This window comes from Vulpes lagopus, chromosome 2 (assembly GCF_018345385.1).
Source record: "Vulpes lagopus strain Blue_001 chromosome 2, ASM1834538v1, whole genome shotgun sequence".
Taxonomy (NCBI): Eukaryota; Metazoa; Chordata; class Mammalia; order Carnivora; family Canidae; genus Vulpes; species Vulpes lagopus.
In genome coordinates, this window is record NC_054825.1 from 283,476 (window position 1) to 308,612 (window position 25,137).

The following is a 25,137-nucleotide window of genomic DNA, read 5'->3' on the forward strand; positions in this document are numbered from 1 at the left end:
GCTTCCTCCTCCATCTGGATCCCCAGGGCTCAACTGAGCAGGGTCACTGGGCTGCAGTCAATGTCTCAGACGTCTGGTCTACCAGTGGGGACACTTCAGCCCGCAGATTAAAGGTACTCTGAGGTCCCAAACTTGGTAAAGTGGCCACTGGTCTCTGGGTCTCTCACAGGTAGGCCCAGGGTGAGGCCCGTGGTGACCCCTGATATCAAGCTGGTGGCAGAGCCTGAGCCACCCAAAGTGGCCATTTCTCTTCCTACTCAATACTGCTCGCCAAATAGCCCAACAGGATCATAGCAAGCCGGCAACGTATTCGATGACCAGAGAATGGAGAAGGGGACATCACGCTCCAGAGGCACCTTCTTCCATATTAGGTCTCATGGTCGGGGTTATATGGGGTTAGGGTAAAAAAAGGCTGGTAAGCAAGCTGACTAGGAGGTTTTTTAGGGAAGCGGGGGAAGTTCTGCTAGAATCAGACTGCCACCTCTTTTTTCCCTTAACTGGGCACAGCTGGATCTGTCAGGGCACCAGTGGGTGTTTTCCGTTATTATAATTATATGGTAATGATCGTGAGGCCATCTAGAGGGTTAGCACGCTGTCTGGTATCCCATGAGTTGGGACAGCCTGGAAGATTTCCAGTTCTGCCTTTCTCCTCCTGGCCCATCATCTTCTCTCCACCAGCCAGCCTCTTCCTGGTGCAAAAGATAAAATGGAATGGAGTCACGTATGTCAAGGAGTTTTCAAATGGAGCCGGGAGGCCATTAAGGAGACGGGCCTGGCCTATTCACACCCGCACTGGACGAAACCATGAACTTTGAACTGGGCCAAACCAGGACTGCCTGAACTTAGTGAGAGTGATAGCCCTCGCGGTCACTTATAGTGAGCGGACAAAAGTTTCCTATCACCAACACCAGTCAAAATTCTTAGTAAACGCTGCATACAAGCATTCCCTTTGGTCTTTAAAAAATAAAAATAAAAATAAATAAAAATAAAAAACCTTGACTTTTGTTGCAACCCAAATCTCTGCTCCCTAAATTGCAATTCTGAGACCCCAAATAATGCTTTTGTTTTATTTCAACTCTACCTGTTTCATCGGTCGACACTGGTAGGATCAGGATCATAAGGGGTTGCAGAGATGGGACACCTGGGGGGCTTAGCAGTTGAGCGCCTGCCTTCGGCTTGGGTTGTGATCCTAGAGACCCAGGATCGAGCCCCACATCGGGGCTCCCTGTATGGAGCCTGCTTCTCCCTCTGCCTGTGTCTCTGCCTCTCTCTCTCTCTCTCTTTGTGTCTCTCATGAATAAATAAATAAAATCTTAAAAAAAAACAACAACAACAACCAGGGAGTCTGACACCTGGGGGAGGGAGCACCTTAGCACCCCAGGGTGTAGGAGAGGACATTTCATACTGCTTGTGTCCCTTCACTGTGACACCACCGCCTAAATCAAACCATAGCTGCAACCAACACTGGCCTGTAGCTGGGTCTGTCATCGCTGTCCCACATTCTTGGAAACAAAACTGGCACGGCCACGACCAGCACTGGACTCCTCGGTGGTGTCTGAGACCACCGGCAGTGGCTCCAACACAGGCAGGACATGCCTGGTTTTGATGATGCTCTCCGGTGATACCGGAGGGTCGCCTGAGGCCATCAAGGCTGCAACTACTCAGTGTCATTGCCCGTGTGGCTTAAGGAAACCAGGTTTTCTGGGTTTTGTAAATAGCTTTACTGATTACATCTCACATGCCGTACATTTCACCGACTTAAAGTGCACAGATCACTGGTTTACAGTATGTTGTGAATCCATCAGCACAACCCAGGCTAGAATATTTCATCACTCCGAAAAGTGACCTCTCGCTCTTTAGCAGTACCCCACGCCCCCTCTGCAGCCCCTGGCAATTTTCTGTGTCTGTGGATTTGTCCATCTGGACATTCACAGAAGTGGGCTCAACAGTAGAATGCAGCCTTCAGTGCGGCTTCTTGCGCTCAGCATGGCTTCATGGTTCACCCGCGTAGCATGAACCAGCACACCTCATTTCTTTTTATTGCCAAACAACATTGTGTATTTGAATCCATTATAGCGCATCCATCGTACAGACACCCCACATTTTGCTCATCCATTCACGCTGATAGACATCTGGGCTTTTCCCACTGTTTTGACTATGGTGAAGGATGCTGCTATGAACACTCATGAACATGTTTTCGTGTAGAGCCGTGTTTTCATTTCCCTTGGGTACATACCTAGGGATGGCACTGCTGGGTCACGTGGTCACGCTGTTTAACCTTTCGAAGAACTGCCAGATTATCTTATCAAAGTGACTGCATCATTTTACATTCCTACCAGCGATAAATAAGGCTTCCCATTTCTCCACATTCTCGCCAATACTTACTGTCTTTTTGGTGATAGCCACTCTACTATGTACCAAGCGGTATCTCATTGTGGTTTTGATTTGCATTGCCCTAGTGACTGATGATATCGAGCACCTTTGTGTGTGTGCATTGGCCACTTGTGTATCTTTTTTTTTTTTTTTAAGATTTTATTTATTCATGAGAGACACAGAGAGAGGTGGAGACACAGGCAGAGGGAGAAGCAGGCTCCATGCAGGGAGCGGACGTGGGACTCAATCCCCGGTCTCCAGGGTCACGCCCTGGGCCAAAGGCAGATGCTTAACCCCTGAGCCACCCGGGCTGCCCCCCATTTGTGTATCTTTACTGGAGAAATTTCTGTTCAGTCCTTTGCCCATTTTTTTTAAGTTTTTTTTTTTTTAATCTCTATACCCAACACGGGGCTCAAGCTCAGTACCCTGAGATCAAGAGCAGCATGTCCTTCCAACTGAGCCAGCCAGGCTCCCCTCTTTTGCCCACTTCTTAATGGTTTGTCTTTTATTTAACGGGGTTATAAAGTGTTCTTTATATATTCTAGATAGAACACCCTTACCAGATACGATTTGTAAAGCTTTCCTTCCATTCTGTGCGTTGTCTTTTCACCTTCTTCATGCTATCCTTTGAAACACAAAAGTTCTTAATTTTGCTGAAGCCCAATTTACCTAAATACAGATGTATAGATATGGAAATTAAGAAAGGGAAACCTGACCAAAATGGAGTGGGGAGGCCAAAAGGGGAGCGCCAGCACTCCCTGCTGATTACAGATCTGTGAATGACAGACCCCAAGGGAAGAATCCTCAACAGGAGCCAACTGCAGAAAGAAAAAAAGAAAAGAAAAGAAAAGAAAAAGGAGCCAACTGCAGGCCCCAACAGGAAAGGTGAACATTGCCAGGTCCACAGGACCCAGACCCCCCTGCAACCCAGCTTGACCTCCTGCTGGTGTCCAGTGGAGGTCAGAGCAACCCCTCCCAGGCCCGCCTGCTCCGCTGCACTGGCCCCGGTTCTCCTAGAGCTTGCATGTCCTTAATTGCAATTCTCTGCTTTTCCTGAATAAACCCAGTTTTGCTGGTAAGATAAGCCAATTTTATTTTGAAGGTCAATGCAAATACATTTCTCTGCCGCCGCCCGGACCCCAGGCCCCAGCCCTCACCCACACCCTTTAGCACAGGCCGGGGGTGTTTCTTCCTTCGACCCTCAACCTGGAGACACACGTTGCTGAGTGTTCGACTCTGGCTTGAATTTTATTATTTAAAAGCGTGGGATTCACTTTTCATTACTAGAGGGGCTGTCTCCCGCGTGCACGGGTGCACCAGCCGGACGGGGCCTGGTGATCCGGTCTCCACGCTTCAGTGTCATCGCCAAGACTAAACCGTCGTTAAAATCGATCTTCCCTTTCTTTTTTTAATTGATCTTCCTTTAATTAAACTGCCCACGGCCTGGAGTCACGGGCGTCCGCGCCACTGCACGGGCCAGGCCCACAGGCCCAGGGCGCAGGGGAGGGGCGACCTGGGTCACCAGCCCCGGATTCCCCCGCACACCTCCGCGGCGGGGAGCGCGGCCGGGGCGTCGCGGGCTCCGCGTGCCGCGAGCAGCGCCCCGACGTCCGGCTCCCGCCCCGCCTCCAGCCCGCAGGGCCGCCCGGGAAGTGGGGGAACGAGCCCGGGGCTTGGGGCAGAGACCCGAGGTCAGGGGAGGCGCCGCAGGCCCGCGGGGCCAGCGGGGAGTCAGAGGCCCCGACCCCGCCCCGCCCCTTCCGCTCCCGCCCCGCCCCGCCCCCTTCCGGCCCCGCCCCGCACCCACGTCGCCGCGCCCCCTTCCACCGCCCCCTGGTCTCGCGATACCTGCGCCTTCTCGCGACGCCAGCCCGGAGGCGGGCCGGGCCCTGACTGGCGCTGCCGGGGGCGGCTCCGCGGGGCGGGGCGGGGCGGGGCGGGCTAGCTGTCCTCGCGGAGCCATGGCTGCCCTGCGCGTCCTGCTGCCCCTCGTCCGCGGCCCGCTGCGCCCCCAGCCCCGCTGCGCCGCCCTGCGCCGCTTCGCCTCTGGTGAGCGGGGGGCTGAGGCCGCGGGGCGCTGACACCAGACCTCACCCCTCCCCGGGCCGGACCCCCGACCTCACCCCTCCTCCACCCCGACCCCCCGACCTCACCCCTCCACCGGCAGGACCCCCCCCACCTCACCCCTCCCCCGGCCGGACCCCCGACCTCACCCCTCCTCCACCCCTACCCCCGACCTCACCCCTCCACCGGCAGGACCCCCCCCACCTCACCCCTCCTCCGGCCGGACCCCCGACCTCACCCCTCCTCCACCCCGACCCCCGGACCTCACCCCTCCACCGGCAGGACCCCCCCCCACCTCACCCCTCCCCCGGCCGGACCCCCGACCTCACCCCTCCTCCGCCCCTACCCCCGGACCTCACCCCTCCCCCGGCCGGACCCCCGAACTCACCCCTCCTCCACCCCGACCGCCCGACCTCACCCCTCCACCGGCAGGACCCCCCCCACCTCACCCCTCCCCCGGCCCGACCCCCGACCTCACCCCTCCTCCACCCCTACCCCCGACCTCACCCCTCCACCGGCAGGACCCCCCCCACCTCACCCCTCCCCCTGGCCGGACCCCCGACCTCACCCCTCCTCCACCCCGACCCCCGGACCTCACCCCTCCTCCGCCCCTACCCCCGGACCTCACCCCTCCTCCACCCCGACCCCCGACCTCACCCCTCCTCCTGTCGGACCCCCGACCTCACCCCTCCTCACCCCTCCTCCGCCCCGACCCCCGGACCTCACCCCTCCTCCCCCCGACCCCCGGACCTCACCCCTCCTCCCACCCCGACCCCCCCTACCTCACACTACCCTCCTCCAGCCGGACCCCCAACCTCACCCCTCCTCCACCCCAACCCCCAGACCTCAACCCTCTGCCTGCCAGACCCCTGACCTCACCCCTCCTCCAGCCAGACCCCTGGACCTCACTCCTGCTCTACCCCCCCCCACCTCGCCCTCCTCCACTCCGAGCCCATCAGTGCCCCAGCTCCTCCCAGGGCCCGCCCCGCCCCTCTGCTGTCCCGCTGGGCACCCCTGCCAGCACCTGCTGCCTCACTCTGCCAAGCTCTGGGGGGCTCACAACCAAGTGCTAGGACCAAGTGCTCTGGTCGTTTCAGTTTGGTTGTTGGTAAAATCCTGCAGGATTTACGGGACTGACGGAGGCGGTGCAGGTGGGGCCTGGGAGCTGGCAGAGGTCCTGTGCTCTGTGCGCAGCGCGTCCCTCCCACCTGCTGCTGTTCCCGAGTCTGTTCAGACTCTCCCTGCCCCAGCTGGCCCGACCGTCCACTCAGCCCTCAGGCCGGGGCCGCAGTGCTCCTTGGGGACTCGGCCCTCCCTGAGCTGGGGGAGGGGTGTCCCTGCAGCTCCTTCCCTCACCCAGGCACCCACTCGCTGCCCGGCTACCAGGGCATGTTGGCGTTACCCTCAGTTCCTGTGATGAGCTGCTTTGTGGGTCCTGACCTGCGGGCAGCAATCGTTTCCTGGGCTGCGGAGCGCGCCTGCTTAGCCCTTCTGCTGAGTTCCTCCCCACCAGACCCCCAGGGGGGCGCTGTGCTCCTCAGGCCACCGGGCAGACACCCACCTGCGGCCTCGCAGGTCACCCCTCCTGTCCGGGCCGCGGCAGTCACCCTTCAGCGGCGTGCGCCTCCCACTCCGTCCTCTCCCCCAGCTGCCATTCCTCCCAGGGGGAAGGAACCTATGTCTCCGTCCCTCGTTCCTGCTGAGTCACAGGGTAGACGTGCTCAGATTTGTGTGGAAGTAGGTGCTGGGGCAAAGGCCACCCACGAGGCAGAGAGCTGTGTGCTGCTCCCCGAGGACTGGGCAGGGGACCGGTGGGGGTCACTCTGACTGCTGACGGGTCAGTTCCGCTGCTCTGATGCCTACGCGGGTGGAAATGCTTTCCTCCCCCAGGTGCTGACTTCCAGTACATCATCACGGAGAAGAAGGGGAAGAACAGCAACGTGGGGTTGATCCAGCTGAACCGCCCCAAAGCACTCAACGCGCTCTGCAACGGGCTGATGACGGAGCTCAACCAGGCCCTGGAGGCCTTCGAGGAGGACCCGGCCGTGGGGGCCATCGTCCTCACGGGCGGGGAGAAGGCGTTTGCAGGTGCGTGGGCAGCGGGGCGCTGGTCCCAGGCGTGCGAGGGGCGGGCGGCGGCGTGAGCAGCCTGGGGTGTAAACACGAAGTGTAAACGGAGCCGGTCCCGCTCGGAGAGCCGCTCTGCCCATCTAACGTGTGTGCTGTGCCAGCAAAGTCAGTGCGTCCAGAGGATTCGGGTCCTTGACGCTCAGTCCGTGCCTGGTGAATGAGCCTCGCCGTCCGAGTCCAGGCCCTGTCCTGCTGTCCCCGCTGTCTGGCTCCGTGCAGGTGGCCGTTCCCAGCGGCCCCCGGAGCCTACACACTGCACACTCGTGGCTCCCTGCGGGCCGGGGGTGCAGCTGCAGCGGGGTCTCTGCTCTCTGGTAACCGGGACCTCCTTTCCTCTCTCCAGCTGGAGCCGATATCAAGGAAATGCAGAACCAAACGTTCCAGGACTGTTACTCGAGCAAGTTCTTGAGCCACTGGGACCAACTTGCCCGGGTCAAGAAGCCGGTCATAGCTGCCGTCAACGGCTACGCTGTGAGTGTCAGACCAAGTCCCCTCTCCGCACGCCGCTCCTGCCGAGTGTCACTGCAAACCCCGGAAGTGCAGGGAGGACGCGCTGTGGCACAGCTTTCGTGGCAGCTGTCCCGCTGCTGGCTTCCCACTCCGTTGTTGGGAAAGCCCCTCCCCACAGCCTCCGTGACTCCTGGGAACATCTCCCCTCCGCTAGGCTGTAGGCCGCCGCACCCGCAGGCTCACCTCTTCTGCTGCCATCGAGAGCTCTGTGTGGCGTCAGGGTCTCTGGGCGCGTGGACCCTCAGAGGCCCTGGGTCGATGGTAGCGAAGCCGAGGGCAGCTCAGCTCCTGATCCTTTCATGAAGCTCCGTGTGGGTGAGGCGAGGCCAGCCCGTCAGGTTCACTGGACCACAGTGGTGCCTGCTGGTTCACGGACTCTGGCTGCCGTCGAGCCCCACAGCCCGGCAGAGACCGCGGGACCCCAGAGCTCAAAGAGTGTGCCGTGGGCGCTTCACAGAGGGAAGCGCCAGCGTCGGCCCTCGTGGCTAACTCACCTCGTGTCTCCGTGCTAATCTCGGCTACGCTCTGGGCCGTGTCCATCTTAACTGCAAATTCAAGTAAGCAAATGGACTGAATTTCTGACTGGCGCCTGGCGGGCCCTCGTGTTTTGCAGCTTGGTGGCGGCTGTGAACTCGCTATGATGTGTGACATTATTTATGCTGGAGAGAAAGCCCAGTTTGCACAGCCGGAGATCCTGCTAGGAACCATCCCAGGTAAAGAGTGACGACGTCTCTGGCGTAAGGTCTCCAGGTCCATTCTCTGGAGCCTCGGGAGCTTTTGGGCGTTTCCGGTAATAGACAGAAGTCTGCAGCTTGCACCTGGCGAGGGACCTGGGCTGTCCCCTGAGCGCCGGCCAGGCGGCCACCTGGCTGTGCCCTCTGCCCATTGAGCTGACCAGCACACTAAGCCGCAGGGGACACAGCGCTCCGAGAGTGGCCCCGGGGCCTCGGGGCTGCACGGGCTCCCTGATGACCGCCCGGTCCCTTATCAGACGCTGTTGGGAAGGGCTGGGCCACCCACTGCATTACGACTGCAGTGATTCCTGCTGGTAACCTGGGGTTCTGCAGAGCAGGGAATCCCATCCCCATGAGGTGGGTGAGGGGAGCTGTGGGCAAATGGGGCCACTGATGAGGACTCCAGGCTTCTGGCCCCTGGGTCTCTGGCCTGCATGTGGAGCCCGGGGCCCAGGACATCTGCTGAGCACGGTGAGGTCAGGAGGGGCGTCTGGGGTCGGCTGAGGGTGAGCAAAGCCCTGCGTGAGCTCTGCTGGGTGCTGGGCTCTTCCCGTCCGTGCCCACGGTCTCCTCCTTGAGGCAGCGCCTGGGTCTGTTGGATTGTGGGTCCCCCTCAGGTGGTCCCTTGGCTCACGGGGCGGCCCAGGCTTCACCGTGGGGCAGATGACGGGACAGACCGCTGGTGTTCCTGCCACAGGGCGTCGGGTCCGCAGGAGGCGGGGGCAGCAAGGACGGGAGCTCGGGGACAGGCCACGCCCAGGGCGGCCGGGGGGCAGAGCCCTTGCTGCCCCCCAGGCTGGGCCGGGCCAGGCTCTGAGCTGCAGGGCCCCGATATGCCAGCCCCCCTGTGGAAAGGAGCCACCCTGAGGTTTCGTGGGCTGCCTCCTTGCTGCCCGCCTGCCCCACCCAGCGGGCCCCTCCCGCCCCTCGGAGCTGGCTGCAGGTGTGTCCGTGTCATCTTGGCGTGCGCTGGCCGGGAGCCGACTGTGACCTGTGGCCGTCTACCTCTGCAGGTGCAGGGGGCACCCAGAGACTGACCCGCGCTGTTGGAAAGTCGCTGGCCATGGAGATGGTCCTCACCGGTGACCGGATCTCTGCCCAGGACGCCAAGCAAGCAGGTGCGGGCCAGGGCCACCCCACAGAGCCACCCTCACGGGGAGCCGAGTGGAGGCAGGGGTGGGGGGCTGCACCCACGGGCGACGAGCACAGTGATCTCGGGTGTCCTGAGAACCCAGGGGACAGCTGACTGTGTTTTACTTGGGACACGGCACAGATGCGAGAGCAGCTAAAGTAGACGTGTGCTTAGAGTCCTGATAAAACCATCCTGGTTCCCCCCCCCCCCCCCCGGGTCAGCAGTGGGGGATCCCCAAGACCCTCCGCCCACACACCCTTTCCCCGCCCCTGGCTGACCGCCCTTCCTCCCTGTTGATGTGTCTGTAGGAGCCTGGTGGCCCCACTCGGGGACTCTGCGGCCCCTTGTTAGCACCGCACAGCCCCAGCTCTAGAGCCGCACTGTGACTCGGGCACTGCCAGTGCTGCTTCCACTTGGCGCCCGCCTGTGTGTTTTAGGTCTCGTGAGCAAAATTTTTCCCGTGGAGACCTTGGTCGAAGAAGCCATCCGGTGTGCGGAGAAAATTGCCAGCAATTCTAAGATCGTAACAGCAATGGCCAAGGAGTCCGTGAACGCAGGTAGGAGAAGCTCCGAGGGCCCGATGGCACAGGAGCCCCACAGCCGGGAGTCCAGATTCGCGTCCTAACTGGCCCTGGACTCTTGATGGTGGGGTTCTGGCTCTTGGTGGAGTCCTGGGTTTTGTTTGCTGTGTCACACGTTGTCCTGAAATGTTCCGAGCGTCCTTGGTATCAGGACCCAGGGAAGGAGCCAGCCTGCGGGGCAGAGGGACAGGGGTGCAGGGGTGCCCGGAAATGGCCGGGAGGCCAGGACGGTCCCTGAAGGAAAGCCAGCCGGGCTCCCGGGAAACCCAGTGCACGTCCCGGGACCCGGCGGACGATACCCTGTCCTCGGCCAACGGCTGTGCCTGCCGTGGGGCAGCCTGGCGGGTGGCACAGGCTCACGGGACACCCGGGTGACTGCGGACAGTCCAGGCTGCTCCTTGTTGCCCCGGACTCTCCATCCGCCCTACCGGCAGGGCAGCTCTGCCCCACTGAGCATCCTTGTGTCTTCACGGAGCCTTCTGTCCTCGGCACTGGGGTCAGCTGCCGGCTTGCTCGCCACTGCCTGCTGGGGGGCCGCGAGCGGGGGGGCTGAGGGGGCCGGGGGGCTGTGAGCCGGATGCTCGGGTCTGCGGCTCCTCTGCAGGGTGGCGGGCGGGCCCCCTGGGCTGCTGGCCTTGGCTGAGCCGCCGTGGGTGACGCGTCCCCCACAGGATGAGCACTTAGCTCACGCGGAGGCGGCCCCTGCTGCTTGTGCTGTCCAGGCGCCTGCTGTCCGTCCAGGTGCTCAGCCAGGGATACCACCTCGCCTTCCCGGGGCCACGGTGCCCTGCCCGCCCAGGACTCTGTTATGGCACAGCGTTTTTTACGGTTTTCATCCTTCATTCTCATTTTTTTTTTAATTTTATTTATTTATTCATGAGAGACACACAGAGAAGCAGAGACTCAGGCAGAGGAAGAAGCAGGCTCCATGCAGGGAGCCTGACACAGGACTCGATCTCAGGTCTCCAGGATCACGCCCTGGGCTAAAGGCGGCGCTAAACCGCTGAGCCCCTCAGGCTGCCCCTTCATTCTCATTTTTTAATGCTTTTAAAAATATATGTAATTCCGGGGGGGCACCTGGTGGCTCAGCCCACAGAGCATCTGACTCCTGGCTCAGGTCGTGATGTCAGGTCGGGGGGCCGAGCTCCGGCTCCAGCTCCATGCTCAGCGGGGGTCTGCTTGTGACTGTGCCCCTCGCGCTGCCCCTGCGCCTGCTCGTACACGCTCACGGTTTCTCTCAACATAACATTTTAAAAAATAATAAGTTGTATGTGAGTCTCTTGGCCCCCCAGTCCTCTTGTGCTTGCACAGAGTTGGCCGTCGCACTCTTGACTCCATTCCTTGTTCCTCTCCTGTGGGGCCGCTGGCGGGAAGCCGGGGGCAGGGGGCGGGGGGGTGTTCGTAGGCGACCGTGTAGGTCACGATATCACGACAAAATCGAGGTTGATTGGGTCAGTGGGGAGTGTTTCCTGTCCCCATGAAGAGTTGTCTGTTCCCACATCTGCCCCTGGGTCATAACCTAAGGGATTTCTTTTCAGCTTTTGAAATGACACTAACGGAGGGAAACAGGCTGGAGAAGAAGCTCTTCTACGCGACTTTCGCTACTGTGAGTGAGCGTCGGGGTGGACGGACGCGGGGCCCCGCCAGAGAGCGCGCCGGGGAGGTCCCCGTAGGGCTGCGGTAAACGAGTTGTCTGCCGCCCCGCAGCTGGATCGGATGCATCCTGCCCACGAGCACAATTAGCACATAACTGCCCAACGTATGAAGCGTTACATCCTTGACCAAGGTCTCAGGAATCAGGAATCGGGCCCTTAAACGGCAGCCTCCTGTATTTAAAGGCAATCCATCTGCCGTAATTTTCTAGATCGTTCCAACGACCTGGCGTGGAGTTGGAATGTATCTAATGCTGCGTTCTGAGGCTTCAGAACAGTGTCCTGCAGGATTTGACAGTGAGCGAGAGGCAGTTCTTGTAACAGGCATTGAAACCCACCTGCCACGATTAGCGTCCTAGGCAGGTGTGTTTTATGGGAGCTTGGAAACGGCCGTGGCCCTCGAGGAAGTGAAGGTGTGTGTGTGACCACGTGCACGCTCGTGCGTGCGCGCAGGGAAGGTGTAGGGCTAGGGCTTGCACACCTGTGCCCTGCTCCGTGGTGCTCAGGATGGTCCTCCACGCGGACCGCCACTAAACCCAGGGGCGAATTAGTGAACGGCCCAAACAGGTGCGTCTGAGGTTCCCTGGGTGAGAGTTTGACACACGAAGCGGTGGTTCTTGGACGATCACCCCTGGGGGCTCCGGTGCCCGGGGTTCAGGCCGTGCGCAGGTGCGCAGGCGGTCCCGGGGCAGGACCCTCCCCACCCTGGGAATCTGTCAGAGGAGCCCAGCAGACCGAGAGCAAACCCAGAAACGGGCCGAGCCCGCGCCTCCGCCCATAGGAAACCGGGAGCGCCCATCTCTGCCTATTTTCCTTCTCCCACCAGGAAGACCGGAAGGAAGGGATGACCGCGTTCGTGGAAAAGAGAAAGGCCAGCTTCAAAGACCAGTGAGCGCCGCCGCCTCCGCCCCAAGCCTCGACTTGAAGACAGAAATTATGGTCTGACGGTCTTAGGAGCAAATAAATTCTCTAGTAAAGGGCCCTGTAGGCGGCGTGGTCTCTCTGACGCAGGGGCTCTCGCTCTCCTGAGTGGGGGCCGTCCTGAGACTCCGTGTCTGGGGCCTCTTCTCATTCTGACTGAGCAGATTCTTAATCAAAAATTCTCTCTCTCTCTCTCACACACACACACACACACACACACACACACAAAGTCTCACGAGGGGAGCTTGGGCGGCGCAGTCGGTTACGTGGCCGGCACTGAGCCCAGGTCATGATCTCAAGGTCGTGGGGCTGAGCCCTGCATCGGGCTCCCTGCTTGGTGGGGAGTCGGCTTCAGACTCTCTGTCTGCTCCTCCCCACACTCGTGTGCACACTTGAGCTCTCTCTCTCTCTCTGTCAAATAAATGACCCTAAAAAAAGTCCTGCTGGTGAGCCCTCAGTGGTGTGTGTCAGTTTTTACTTGACCCAGGGACTGAGATCTTTCGATGCCAGACTCACTCCGTACAGCCTGCCGTGTTGAGATGGACGCGCGTTCCCCGGCCGCTGTGCAGCTTCGCAGCCCCTGAATGTGACACTCGGAGGAGGGCGCCGCCGGCACGCAGCGGACGGAAATCACGCTGTGCCTCTCCTCGTGAGCAGACGCCACGTCGCTCTTCAGACTTTTGTCATTGTGTGACAACGGTCAAACGGAAGGGAAGTCCAGAAAGTAAGTCACCCGGCACACTCCCAGGGTAACCGCCGTTAACTGGAACGTAGCTTTCTAGGTGCTTCTGTGCACACACATGCACACACACGCACCTGCATACACCGACATGGCTCAGTGCTCTTTTTATGAAAACAGAATTGCGCATCCGCATTTCTTTTACCTTTTTCCTTTTTTTTTTAAAGATTTATTCATTTATGATAGAGAGAGAGGCAGAGACACAGGCAGAGGGAGAAGCAGGCTGCATGCAGGGAGCCCGATGCGAGACCCGATCCCGGGACTCCAGAATCGCGCCCCAGGCCAAAGGCAGGTGCTGAACCGCTGAGCCACCCAGGGATCCCCCTTCCTTTTTTTTTTTTTTAATTTAAAGATTTTATTTATTCATGAGAGATACAGAGAGAGAGAGAGAGGCAGAGACACAGGCAGAGGGAGAAACAGGCTCCATGCGGGGAGCCCGTCGTGGGATTTGATCCCAGGACTCTGGGGTCAAGCCCTGAACCAAAGGCAACACTCAACTGCTGAGCCACCCAGGGGGCCCCCAGGGTGTTTGCTTAAATGCCGAGACCTGGATCAGAGCCAGGGCAGACCCTGGGATGCACAGTCTCCAAGGCATCGGGTGTGCCCTGGTGCCCAGCAGGACGGCCATGAGGCTCAGTGCCATTTGCTGCGGGAGACAGAAGGCTTTGCTGACAACCCTGAGCAGGACTGTCCCGAGGGCCACAGCCCCATATGGAAGCTCCACCCCCTCGGACTTAATGGACCTCTGGCTCCATGTTGTTTGGGATTCTGATTTGTTTTTAGAGCCGAATCCTCGCCTTCTCACCTATGCCGCCTGGGTGGCCGAGGTGCATGGCCTGCTGGCCTTCCCTCCCCGTTCCCTGCACTGCTCCTGGTCCCATCATGCCCAGCGGGGCCAGCCCAAGGCCCTGTGTTCCCGGCCCTGCTAGATCCCAGGCTGGCTCCCAGCTGGCTCCCTCGGCCAGCAGGGCTCCCCAGGGCCCAGCAGTAAAACGGGCACCTTGATTCTCATCAGGTTTTGGTGTGGCTTTGTTGTCTGGTGTATAAAACCTTCCCAGGAGTGGCCAGGCCGCCCAGCATCTCATGTCAGCGCAGGGCTGGGGGTCACGACAACAGCACCGACCACCGGCCATGAGTCCATCCGGGAAGGAAGCGGAGGAAGGCGGGCTCCAGAGGGAGACAGCCTGGCCACAGCTCTGGGTGGGACTGTGTCCCCTGCGCGGGTGAGCACACGCGTGGGTACCCGCACCGCTGTCTGCCTCCAGCCTGAGTGTGCGAGAGGGATCGGAAGGCCGAGGGCAGTGTCGGCAGGGCCCAGGAGCCTCCGGCATCGGGCAGGCTGTGTGGGTCAGGAACCCAGACGCGCCACAGTGGGTTAGCTCGTCACCGCGCTATGTCCGGGACCTCGCTCACTCGTCTGGTGCTTGGTGCTGCACCAGCGGGGCCTACCTGGGGCCAAGGCCAGCACGTGCACAGGGAGGCTCTCTGTGCCCTGGGCTTCCTGCCAATCCCGTGCCTGGGTCCCAGGACAAGTCCTGAGGAGGGAGAGGATGAGGAGGAAGCCGTACTGCCCTTATGACCTAGCTCAGAAGCCAGGCAGCACCATTCCCAGCGAAGGCCCCCCTGGTTCAAGGGAAGGGAACAGGCCCCATCTCAGTGCCAGGTGCCCCGACAGGGCTGCCCGCGGCTTCTGGAGAGTCTGCTACCCTCAACCAGGATTGGGGCCTGAACAGGGGGGCTGTGCCGTGCAGCCCAGGGAGGGCATCTTCCCGCAGGGAGTGCAGTGGATGGTGGTGGCACCTGACCAGGAGAGCAGTGTGCCCGGGGCCTGGCTCTGAAGAGCTTAAGGAGGGAGCCGGGCACCGAGAGTCCAGTCTCCAGGGACAAGGGCCAAGCTGGCAGAGACCCTGGCAGCTGGAGGCAAGGTGCTCCCCCTGTTCAAGGGAAAGAGGCGTGGATCCAGCCCCACCACCCCTCCCCCCCTCCCTGCCAGACACCCCATCTTGGTGGGTGGGGGATGGGAAGATGCAGTCCTGAGGAGGAAGGGCAGTCAGGTCACTGCTGTCCCGGGCTGGGATGCTGCACCCCACTCTGCACCGAGGGGTCCCGGCGCCTGGGAGACCAGGTGGAGACCCCCCACCAGGTGCTCCCGGCACACCTGCCTGGCCCAGAGGCCGCTCCTGCCTGTCCCCCAGGGCAGGCCACGGGTGTCCTGCGAACAGTGCGGGCCGAAGAAGTCGGGGTCGGGCCACCCTCACCCAGCGACCAGGGACCCGGCGGGCTGGGGCGGCAGCGGGGAGCTCGGGGCGCTGCGGTCTTGGACCCGGCGAGGGGCGTGGGGCCCCGGAGGATGCCGGAGAGGCCGGGCCGGTGGTCGCCCCAGCCCCGGTCAGCCTGCGAGGCGCGGCCGCGGTCCTCGGGGTGGCCAGCCCTCCGGGCACCGCGGGGGGGACCCTCTACTACGCCCCGCCCCCGGCCGCAGGCCCCGCCCCTCTCCCGAAGCCACGCCCTCCCGGCGAGCCCGGCTCCGCCCTCTGGCCCCGCCCCGATCGCAGGCCCCGCCCCTTCCCGAGGCCCCGCCCCGCCCGGCCCCAGGACCATGGTGGTGCTAAAGGGCGTCCCCGCGCTGCTCTCCCCGGAGCTGCTCTACGCCCTGGCGCGCATGGGGCACGGAGACGAGATCGGTGAGCGGGGACGGGGCCTCGGGACCCCCTCCCCCGGGCAGACCCGGCGAGGCGCGCGCGGGGCCCCCACCGCCCCACGCCCCGCTGGGGTCCGGGAGGAGCCGGGTCCGGGGTGGAGGCCTTGCTCCGGCCGCCCCGGGCTCCCCCTGCTGCCCCCACCCCCACCCCCGCCCAGGCCGAGGTCAGCCCGGCGGTCCGGACGGCGGCCCCCGGGGGCGGAGCCCTGGGCGGGGGGGGGGCCATCCCCACCCGCGTCCTGGGGACACCTGCAGCTCCTCCTGCCCTCGGAGACTCCCTCCGCCCTGAGGGGAGGGGGAGGGGCAGGGGCGTGGTCTGCGGCCCGCGGTGGGAGGGGCTGGGGCCCAGCGGGGTGTCTCACGGCGTGGCGGGCCCTGCAGTGCTCGCAGATGTGAACTTCCCCACGTCCTCCATATGCAAGTGCGGCCCCGAGGAGCTCCGCGCTGACGGTGAGCGCCCCGGCGCGGCGGTGCCAGCTGCCCAGGTGCCCCGCCCTGCCCCCACCCCAGCCGCGACCCAGGGCCCCTCGGAGCGGTGACCTTGGGCCTCCTGCTCCGGCTCAGACACCTCTTGGTAACTTCTTGCAAGTGGGGAAACTGAGGCCCAGCGGGCTGTTGGCTGGCTGAGCACAGGTGCACCCCTGGCCCCTACGACCCAGGTCACGTGTTCAGCTTTTGCTCTGCTGTAGATATCCCAGTACTGGTGACCTCACCTCCCAGGCTCCAGGTGCCCACGTGCTCTGTGTCTGAGACCCTCTGGCCCTGGGGAGACCCGGCGGGGACGGGGGCTCGGGGGGCAGAAGGTTGGCTGCGGGGCCTGGGGCCGGGTCTCCACCATGAAGGCAGTAGCAGAGTGAGTACCAATAGGGGCTGGCGTGAGGGCACCTGTCCTGCCCTGTCCTTCCTACCTAGCTGCAGTGGGCTCAGGTGGGGCCTGGCTGGCTCCCCGCCCTCAGCAGTGCCAGGAGCGGCGACACGACCCTCCCTGCAAAACTGAGGCCACTGAGGCACGGAGATGTGAGGTGTAGGGTCAAGCAGCCCCTGTGGGCAGAGCCGGCCAGTGGTCTGAGGCCCGTTCGCCGGGTGCTGGCCCCCGACCCAGTGGCCGTGGCTTCCACTCCCTGCGGAAGGAGAAGAGCCAGCCGGGCCTCAGCTTACGCTGGGGGCCAGGTGCCCCAACATGCTTTCCTCCCCAAGGAGGAGGGGACAAGGGAAAGGCTGGAATGCTGGGGGACAGGGGACGGCCCAGCTGCCACGTGACCCACACGCCCTGCGGGTTAGAGGGAAACAAACCGGTAGGAGTCGGAGCCAGGTACGAGCCTGACAGCAGAGAAAAGCCGGGAAAAATGCAGAAGAGAACGCAACACGCTCAGGGCGGCAGGCTCGTGAGATCCCAACAGGCTGTCACCAGCTCCGCACAAGCAGTTGTCGGCGTTGCACAAGCAGCGGGAGTTCCTTTAACAGTCAGAAACCCGCTTTACCGGAGAGCAGGGACCTTGGGGACCAGTGGGACGGGTCTGGAGGCAGACTGGGGCACGAACAGCCGCTTCCCAGAGCCCCAGGGTACAGGTGGCAGCTCAGGGGTCACGGGGGGATTCCTGGGGTCAGGGAAGGGGCCCAGGTGCCCCTGCTGGCGAGTGTTGAGGTTTGCGAGGTGTGGGGTGAGGGGGGTGGAAGGGCGAGCCCACGGGCAGCGCAGCCTCAGGCGCTGGGCCAGGGCAGGGCAGTGCCCGTGCGACCCCGGCAAGTGTCGCCAGGCCGGCAGCCCCTGCTCTGTCCTGGCCCAAGTCCATCCCTGCTGGCTGGCTTGGGGCTTGGGGCCCGGGGCAAAGGGCGTGCGCGGGCCAGGAGGGCGGGTGCACTGCTGGCGGGCAGGGACGGCAGCGTGACCTGAGGTGGCACTGCGCCCTCAGGCCTGGGCATCCCGCCGCTGCTGGAGGCCGTGCTGCAGCTGCTGCCCCTGGACACCTACGTGGAGAGCCCGGTGAGTGCCCGTCGCCCCGCCGCCCCTCCCCACTTTGGGCCTCGGTCTCTGCTTCCTCAGGCCCCAGAGGGTCCACTTGCTTGAAGGCTGGTGGGGAGGGGGGCAGGTGTCCCCAGAGGGCCCTGTCCTGGTCAGAGGAGCCCTGAGCTGTCATCCAGCAGGGTGGGGGCTGGAAGAGCCCAGGGCAGCCGGATGCATAGGCCAGAGCCGCCCCCTCTGTCCCTAGGCTGCCGTCATGGAGCTGGTGCCCAGCGACAAGAAGAGGGGCCTTCAGACTCCCGTGTGGGGGACCTACCAGTCCATCCTGTCGGGGGCCGGCTGTGGGGTGAGGTGCAGCCCCGCCGGGAAGGCCCTCGGGACCCTCTGCACCTCCTCGGAGGCTGGGAGGAGTCAAAGGCGGGGCCCCACACCCCCCTGCACTTGTCCCAGCCTCCCGGAAGAGTGACCCTGGGGATGAGGCTGCCCCCAGCCTCTTGCCCTCTCGGGTCGCGATCCATTCCTTGCCAGAGGTCCCTCGCCCGGCCCAGGTGACCGAGGGGGGCCAGGGGCCGCGGGGTATCCCTGGCCTGAGGCTGTGCGAGGGGATGCACTTGCCCTCCCGGGGCCTCCCACGGGCACGTCTCGGGCAGGACCCACCTGAAGGGCAGGGGGGCAGGAGGGGCCCTCATGCCAACTCCGAGGGACACGGGGCCCCAGGCAGCTGGCCACCCCCCCCCCGTGTCCCTGCCTGTCCAGTCCTCCCCACTCACAGGCTGAGCACCTTTGGGACCCCAGCTGGGAGACCGAGAAGGGAGGCCCTGAGCGGCCCTGCCTCTCGTGCCCCTGAGCCCGCTGGGCCCCGAGGCCCTCTGAGCAAGGCCCTCGCGCCCCTTGTGCCTCCAGGGCGCCCTGGCCACAGTAGAGAGGTTTGCGTTTTATGAGCGCGCCAAGAAGGCTTTTGCCGTGGTAGCAACTGGGTGAGTGCGGGGTCCTGCGGGTCAGGGTGGATTGGGGCGCTCCCCTGCCCCCCCTCGGCCCCTGCCCCAGCTGACACTAGAGGCCCCACGGGGAACAGGGTTGTCAAGGGATTTGCCTGAGGACTAGTTCCTGGACTCCCCCCGTGGGGGGGTGCGGGAATGGTCGCGGGGGGGGCCCCGGCTGTGGTGCTCAGCTCCGCCCCTCCCGCAGGGAGACGGCTCTCTACGGAAACCTCATCCTCAGGAAGGGGGTGCTGGCCCTGGGTGCGCCCTAGACCACCGGGCCCAGAGACGCAGCCGGATGCCTGAGCCGGACCACAGAGCACTGGCCCCGCCCCCGCCTAGCTGCAGGGGCCGGGGGGGGGGGGGGGGGGGGCCGGGCCGGGGTGGGGGGACCGCCGGGAACCCGGGTCACCCGATTTACGGCAGTGATGTGAAGGTTTCAACAACAGCCGCATCCTCACAAAGGCCTGTGTGGTGCTGCGCACAGGGGAGCCCCTGGCCCCTCCGACGACCCCCATCACCAGGGGGGAAGGAGACCTCTCCCCACCCCCACCCCCGCCCTGCAGGTTTGGGTGGCCTGACTCTGAGCAGGCCCCTGGGTTTGGAGTGAGAGCTCATGGGCCTGCAGCCCCCACAGAGGCGGGGGCGGGGGGGCGGGCAGGTGGTGACTGTCCCGCAGGAGCCCTGGCGGCAGGTGGAGCCCCGGGGCTGGGGACGCTCGGGTGGGCCTGGAGGAGACCAGGTTGGAGACCAGGCGGGAGGGCAGGTGGTGGCAGGTGGTGGCGAGGGGGCCACTCCCCTGGGGGCCGGGCTCTGCTCCGTATGTGGGGCCTCCGGGTCCTGGGAAATGGCAGGGGGAAGGGGTGGTACCGGCCCCGAGGGGTGCCCCCCGACCCCACAGGCGCAGGCCAGCCTGCCTGAAGGCGGCACGAGGGAGGCAGTGGGCTGGGGCTCGGGCTGGTCTTAGGTGGGAGCACCCACCACCCCTGCTCTGGACCCCAGGGTCTCCCGCAAGCCTCTCCCCTCCTCCAGACCTTCCTCCGGCCTCGTGAGTGCCAGCGCGGGCATGAACGGGGCTCCCGGGCCGCTGGCTCCCGTGTTTGGGACCAGGGCTGGTGTCCCGGAGGTCGTGGGGGGCAGGCAGGCCCGCTGGGCTGAGCATCGGGGCTCAGCCTGGGGGGGGGGACCGTGCCCTGGTCCCTGCAGGGCTTACCCTCAGCGCCCTGAGCCCACGGCCACTTCCGCCACACAGACGCCTCTGAACGGCCTTACTGAGGCTTGAGTGACGTGTTCTAAACTACACGTGGGAGCCTCTTGCCTCCGCGCTGTCTCCTGCTCACGCGGCTCGCGCACTCCCGGGCCCCCAGCTGGCCCGGCCTCTGCAGGGGCTCCCGGCCACGTGACCTGGCCACAGACTCCCCGGGCTGCCCAGGGCCGGGGCACCCCTGCCCTTGCGTCCGAGCCGGGCGCCGCCCGAACCCACGCGGCTCAGAGATGCCGTCCTTGACCGACGGGAGGGACGGGAGGGAGGGGAGGGACCGTGAGCCCTCCGCTGTGCGGGCCTCAGAGCCCGCGTGGGGTCCCAGTGCTCACGCCGCCCGGCTGCCCTGTGAGCTCACGGTCCATCTGGGGTCCCTCCATCAGGAACACGGGGTGACGCTGGGCGGTGAGGCACGTGGGCCCTCAAGCAGAGCTTCGGGTGTGGGCTGCCGTCCAAGTCCTCAGAGGGGACCCACGGGCGGACACCCAGCCTGGGGCGTGAGGTCACCTCACAAGCTCACCGTCCTCGGGCAGCGGCGAGAGCTTGGTGGCCTCCGCTAGGTGTTTCACCGTGTCCCACGTGCGGAGCGGAGGCGCCAAGTGCTTCCCTCCCTCCGGGTGCGAGGCTGTGACTGCCACACGGGAGCCCCGGGCACGTGCGGCTCAGCCCCTCCCACTCGGTCCCTGCGCCCGAGCCCACGGTCCCAAGGGCGGGGTGTGGAGCCCCGGGCCTCAGAGGGCGCCGGGCAAGCACCCAGAGAGTGAGGACCGGGAGTGGGGGCCTGAGTCCTGCCCGCCCCGGCAGCCCGTCTGTGGGGGGCTGACCTCCGCCAGGCCCGGGGGGCGCCGAGGGCACAGGCCCTTCGGGGAACAGGGCTGCGGGGCTGGGGGCCTCGGGGGCTCCCGAGCTGCGACGACCGGGGCCTTCCTCCCCAGACGGCGGTCTCTGACCACGGACGCGCCTCCCAAAGACACTCGTGGCCTCTGCAAGCTTTATTTTTCTAGCTGGGGAGGGTCAGGGCCCCCAGGAGGCCTCCCTGGGGTGGTAGATGTGGTCTCGGTCCTCCTCCGGCCCTTGAAGCACCTGCTGAGGTGGGAGCACCCACGGCCAGAGCCGCGCCGAGCCCTGGGCCTCCTCGGGCGGGGGGTGGTACAGGCTGTCGCGGTCCGGCTCAGGGTCCCAGCTGGGGGCACGGCCCCAGGTGTCCTCCGCCCCCGCCTGGGCCTCAGAGCCTGCAGACAAGAGGGGGGTGAGGGAAGTGGGCCCCACGCAGCTTCCCTGCCAGGACCCTGCCCCCCGGGGGTGCCCACCTTGACCTTGCCATGTCGCCCACGTGGCAGCTGCCAGCTTTGGAGCCACGAGGAGCCCCATGGGCTGGTTGTCGTGTTTCAGCGTCTCCAGCATGTGGGCGCCCCGGGCCCTGGGAGCACAGCTGGGTCAGGTCTGCTTGCGCCCCAGGAGGCAGCTGGGCCGCCCCACCTGGGGGCCCACCACCCAGTGAGCAGCCGGGGGCCCTAGCTCGAGGCCGGTTGCTCCGCACCCGGGTCCTCGGCGGCTCCAGGGTCCTTGGCAGCTCCAGGGTCCTCGGCGGCTGGGTTCCGTTACTGGCCAGCTACCCCGGGATCAGCCCCACTGATCCCCGCTGTCCCCCCGCGGGGAGCTACGGCCAGGCCACCCTCAGGGGACCCAGACCCACAGCCCAGGCATCCCCACCGCATCCCTGAGCTGCGTCCCCAAGGGCGTCCCCTGAGCAAACCTCCAGGCCCTGGAGACCCTGAGAGCTGGGCAGGAGCCCCTGCTCCAAGGCCAGGCCCTCACAGGCTGGGGGACCCCGGGGAGAAATGCCTCCAGCGAGGGCGGGGAGGGGGTGCGACCTACAGCGCCTCCGGCCGCGGCTGTGGCCCGGGGTGTGGGGGTCTGGTCGCTGCGGGAAGGTCCCCCACCCCGGCCTGTGCCCCCGCAGGTCGCTGACAGATCCCAGGGGGCCCTACTGGCTGGAGCATTGCCCCTTCCTCCTCCACCCACCAATGCCCTTAGCTAAGGGGGCTCCCGGGCAGGGCCAGAGCAGGGGGTGTGGAAGGGGTGCTGGGGGCACTCACCCCTCTGGGTCCTGCTCAGGGGCCCCGACTTTGCCGTTGGTCCTGACGAGGCCCTGGAAGCGAGTTGGCAGGTGTGTGCTCCGTGGCCTGCACAGGGCCGAGGGCAGAGGACCACACCGGCCAGGGCACCCCACCTGCTGGGGGCTGGACGGGGAGACCAGGCAACCCCTGGGGCTGCGTCTGGACCCCGGTGGCCTGAGGAGGGCCCTGCCCTTGAGCCTCGGTGCGGCAGGCTGAGCACAGGGCAGCGGACAAAGCGGTGCCGCGGGGAGCGACCTGCTGTCTGCTGCGGGGAGGGGGGGGGGGCTTCCCCTGACCTGGTCTCTCCGAGGTGTGCAGGGCGGGGTGGGACGAGACGGGTGGGGGCACACGGTCATCTGCACAGAGGGCCCCTGGCCGCAGGGCACGAGGACAGGACGAGCCCTGGACTGGCCGGCGGGGCGCGAGGCATCGGGGCCCTGCTCCACCCGGGCCGCCTTGCCCAGCAGACGCCCCTGCTCAGTCCACCACCCGGCACCCACGGGCGTCTTGCCGTCGGGGCCCCCCACCTTGTGCCCTGTCTTCACCTCCCTTGCTGGGGGCCGGGCGCAGGGCCCGCACGTACCTGGGCCAAGGAAGCCGAGCCCGCCTCCCGCAGCAGCAGAGCCGCCAGCCCGGCGACCAGGAGGAGCCTGAGGGGACCAGAGAGGACCAGAGAGGATGGGGAGAGGCCGGGCCGCCCTGCCCACGGAGCTCCCGCCGGGACACCCCTGCCGTGGCCCGGCCTCGTCCGCGCGGTGTTCTCTCCCCGAGGATGCCCAGGCGCGGGGGCCCCAGGCCCACACTAGCCCCCAGGCCCCTCGGGCCACGGCCTCTGCCCCGCTGCCCCCAGCAGCCGCGACAGCCCCACGCTGCCGGCCTCCGGGGGAGACGCTGGCCGGGCCTCCCCTCCCCTCCCGGCACAGAGCGGGGCGCTGGCGGCGTCCTGGGCTCCAGGCTCAGAGTGCTGCGTCCTGCCCCCCAAAGCCCGGCACGGCGGCTCCCACACGGCCAGTCGGCACCTGGCCCGTCGCAGCTGCGGGTGGACAGCGGGGTGGTGCGGGCGCCCCCGCAGGAAGCCCCAAGGGTGCCCAGGAGGGTGCACAGGGAGAGGCGTCAAGCTCCAGGCCCCGGGCAGGGAGTCAGGGAGCAACGGCCAAACGGAGGGGACACATGCACGCTGGACAGGTGACCGTGGGCCCAACTAGAAGGTCCTGGGAGCCTCACCCAGGGCGGCCGGGGGGCCAGGACGGGAGACTGACCGGGGCGCAGTGTGCACCCGACAGACTCGCCGCCCCAGGTCGCCCACCCGGAACCTAAATACAGGTTCGGCTCCCCCAGAAACAGATCCTGAGGGCAGTGTGGCAGGAGAGGCCGGGGCAGCCTTGAGGCCATGGCAAAGGGCGTCCCGGGGCCCTCACCCCCTCTTCCCGCTCCCCCTCCCGCCCCCTGACACCCTCCTGTCTGCAGGATGCGGCTGCCCGGGCCTAACTGGTTTTGCTCAAAGAAACGCAAATGCCGGATGGGCCTCGGTCCTGCTCCTCGGTCTGGGCCCAGCACGGGCCCTCGCAGGAACCCTTGGCTCCCTCACCAGGCGCTGGGGCCAAAGGGCGGGGGCGTGCCGGCGGCGGGCTGCTCAGGAGGGCCCCTGCCCCTCGGGCACCCACCCACGGAGGCTGAACTGTGGCCCCGCGCCGACGTGTCTGGACTCCACACCCCCACCTCACTGTCCAGCTAAGCCCAGGAAAGCACCTCATAGGTGAGGTCGCAGCTGGGTCCCCGGCGTGGGGGTGTGGCCATGGCTCCGGAACCCGTGGCCTCTCCCCAGGAAGGCAGCTTGGACTCCCAAGGGGGCCCAGGGACCCCAAGCCCCGCCGCGACCCACCTCCCTGCAGGGGAGGCGTGGCCTCTGGCTTGAGCCGGGGGCCCCAGGAGAAGCCCCCAGACCAGGAGGGCAAGGGGAGCGCTTGGGCTCATGGGAGGAGGGGAGAGGGTCCCCAGGAAGGAGGGGACCCCCCAGGGGGGAGGACAGCCTCTGACCCCCCGGCCCAGCTTCCAGGGGACTGTCCCCTCGGGCAGCATCTGACCCCCACCTCTCCTCCTGACCCAGCGCCTCCTGCCTCCCCTTCCAGGCGCCAAGGGGCCCCAGGGGACAGGGTGCCCTGTCAGGGGCTCCCGGGCAAGGCCCTCCAAGCTGGTCCCAAGGTAGACACGGGATGGGCAGTTCTAGCCGCCCTGGGGCCCGCAGCCAAACCCCGGCCTGAGGACACAAGCCACCCCTTCCTCCCCCGCCAGCTCCCTTCCCGGAGCCAGCCTGAGCCGGGACGTGGGTGCCCGGGGCTCCCAGACCCAAGCAGACCGCCCGGTTTGGGTGGGGGGTCTGGCTTAGGGGCGTTGGGCATTACCTCCTCATGATGAGGCCCCCTTCCCAGTGTAGACGGTGCTCTTGGGGACCCATAGTTCAGATCCAAGTAACTGGATCCAGTGACTCAGACCTGCTCTGCTCCTCCCGCTGGTTCCTCGGGCTTTATGGCCCCGACGTGGGCGGATCTGGACAGAGGTCAGAGACCAGGGATCCCAGCGGCAGTGGCAGCTGGTGCTCCCCAGCTGGCTCCCCCCTCTCAAGGACCCACCTGAGGCGCTTCGGCCCCCACGGGGGACCCGCACGCCCGGGCCCACACCCCCTGGCCGCCACCAGCAGAGTGTCCTGATGTTGCTTTGGGGGACTAGAGCCGAAACTGGGCTGACGGGTGGTCTGGAAGCTGGAAAACCGTCCCGGCCTCCCACCTCTCCTTGTGCGCCTGGCACAGGCCTCCTCCTGGAGCGGGTTTGCCCGGAGCCACAGGCAAGGGGTGGGGCTCCCCCCAGTCAGAGTGGGCATCCTTAGGGGGAGCCACGTCGGGGCCCTGGCACAGACACGGACCCTGGCACAGGCGCCTAGAGAAGGGCGCACACCTGCGGCCGAGCCTTGGGTGGGAACGGGGCCTCCCTGCGGGGCCGCCCCTGCCCCAACTCCAGGGTGCTGCTACGGGGGCCCCATGGTCCTGCGTGTTCCCAGCTTTATTTATGAATAAATTAAAAAAAAATCTTTTTAAAGAAAAGAAATAAAGGGGAGAGTGATGAAATGTCTTAAGTAATTTCAATAAACAGAATTTTTAAAAATATTTTATTTATTTATTCATGCGAGACACAGAGAGAGAGAGGCCGAGACACAGGCAGAGGGAGAAGCAGGCTCCCTGCGGGGAACCTGACATGGAACTCGATCCCGGGACCCCGGAT

At 64.9% G+C, this 25,137-nt stretch overlaps 3 protein-coding genes across 5 annotated transcripts; 2 read left to right on the forward strand and 1 right to left on the reverse strand.

Annotated features, from left to right (window-relative positions):
- Positions 1 to 4,270: 4,270 nt before the first annotated feature.
- Positions 4,271 to 12,156, forward strand: ECHS1 (enoyl-CoA hydratase, short chain 1). Its single transcript, XM_041743554.1, has 8 exons — positions 4,271 to 4,422; positions 6,328 to 6,525; positions 6,911 to 7,038; positions 7,691 to 7,790; positions 8,825 to 8,929; positions 9,381 to 9,500; positions 11,063 to 11,130; positions 12,003 to 12,156. Exons 1-8 carry the CDS (start codon positions 4,335 to 4,337, stop codon positions 12,066 to 12,068), a joined length of 873 nt encoding a protein of 290 aa, XP_041599488.1. The 5' UTR covers positions 4,271 to 4,334; the 3' UTR covers positions 12,069 to 12,156.
- Positions 12,157 to 15,376: 3,220 nt separating this feature from the next.
- FUOM (fucose mutarotase) lies at positions 15,377 to 18,944 on the forward strand. Of its 2 annotated transcripts, XM_041743552.1 has the most exons (6): positions 15,377 to 15,520; positions 15,919 to 15,987; positions 17,451 to 17,521; positions 17,748 to 17,846; positions 18,404 to 18,477; positions 18,689 to 18,944. In XM_041743552.1, exons 1-6 carry the CDS (start codon positions 15,436 to 15,438, stop codon positions 18,750 to 18,752), a joined length of 462 nt encoding a protein of 153 aa, XP_041599486.1. In that variant the 5' UTR covers positions 15,377 to 15,435; the 3' UTR covers positions 18,753 to 18,944. The 2 variants fall into 2 exon arrangements, with proteins under 2 accessions (XP_041599486.1, XP_041599487.1); XM_041743553.1 differs by lacking the exon at positions 15,919 to 15,987 and having other exon boundaries at positions 15,417 to 15,520.
- Positions 18,945 to 20,718: 1,774 nt separating this feature from the next.
- Positions 20,719 to 24,402, reverse strand: PRAP1 (proline rich acidic protein 1). 2 transcript variants are annotated; one of them, XM_041743557.1, is made up of 5 exons: positions 24,264 to 24,402; positions 22,445 to 22,511; positions 21,841 to 21,893; positions 21,058 to 21,161; positions 20,719 to 20,973 (listed from the first exon to the last, which is right to left on the reverse strand). In XM_041743557.1, the coding sequence occupies exons 1-5, from the start codon at positions 24,314 to 24,316 to the stop codon at positions 20,756 to 20,758; spliced, it is 495 nt and encodes a 164-aa protein (XP_041599491.1). In that variant the 5' UTR covers positions 24,317 to 24,402; the 3' UTR covers positions 20,719 to 20,755. The 2 variants fall into 2 exon arrangements, with proteins under 2 accessions (XP_041599491.1, XP_041599490.1); XM_041743556.1 differs by having other exon boundaries at positions 21,052 to 21,161.
- Positions 24,403 to 25,137: the final 735 nt, after the last annotated feature.

What these genes read in the sequence shown, in the direction of transcription:
- ECHS1 (XM_041743554.1), top strand. Translation starts at nt 4,335, where the DNA reads ATGGCTGCCCTGCGCGTCCTGCTGCCCCTCGTCCGCGGCCCGCTGCGC. An exon ending in CTGCCGTCAACGGCTACGCT is followed by an intron (nt 7,039 to 7,690) that starts GTGAGTGTCAGA and finishes CGTGTTTTGCAG; the next exon opens with CTTGGTGGCGGCTGTGAACT. An exon ending in CAAGGAGTCCGTGAACGCAG is followed by an intron (nt 9,501 to 11,062) that starts GTAGGAGAAGCT and finishes ATTTCTTTTCAG; the next exon opens with CTTTTGAAATGACACTAACG.
- FUOM (XM_041743552.1), top strand. Translation starts at nt 15,436, where the DNA reads ATGGTGGTGCTAAAGGGCGTCCCCGCGCTGCTCTCCCCGGAGCTGCTC. An exon ending in CGAGGAGCTCCGCGCTGACG is followed by an intron (nt 15,988 to 17,450) that starts GTGAGCGCCCCG and finishes CTGCGCCCTCAG; the next exon opens with GCCTGGGCATCCCGCCGCTG. An exon ending in ACACCTACGTGGAGAGCCCG is followed by an intron (nt 17,522 to 17,747) that starts GTGAGTGCCCGT and finishes CTCTGTCCCTAG; the next exon opens with GCTGCCGTCATGGAGCTGGT.
- PRAP1 (XM_041743556.1), bottom strand. Translation starts at nt 24,316, where the DNA reads ATGGGTCCCCAAGAGCACCGTCTACACTGGGAAGGGGGCCTCATCATG. An exon ending in GCTCGGCTTCCTTGGCCCAG is followed by an intron (nt 21,894 to 22,444) that starts GTACGTGCGGGC and finishes ACTCGCTTCCAG; the next exon opens with GGCCTCGTCAGGACCAACGG. An exon ending in CCTGAGCAGGACCCAGAGGG is followed by an intron (nt 21,162 to 21,840) that starts GTGAGTGCCCCC and finishes CTGTGCTCCCAG; the next exon opens with GGCCCGGGGCGCCCACATGC.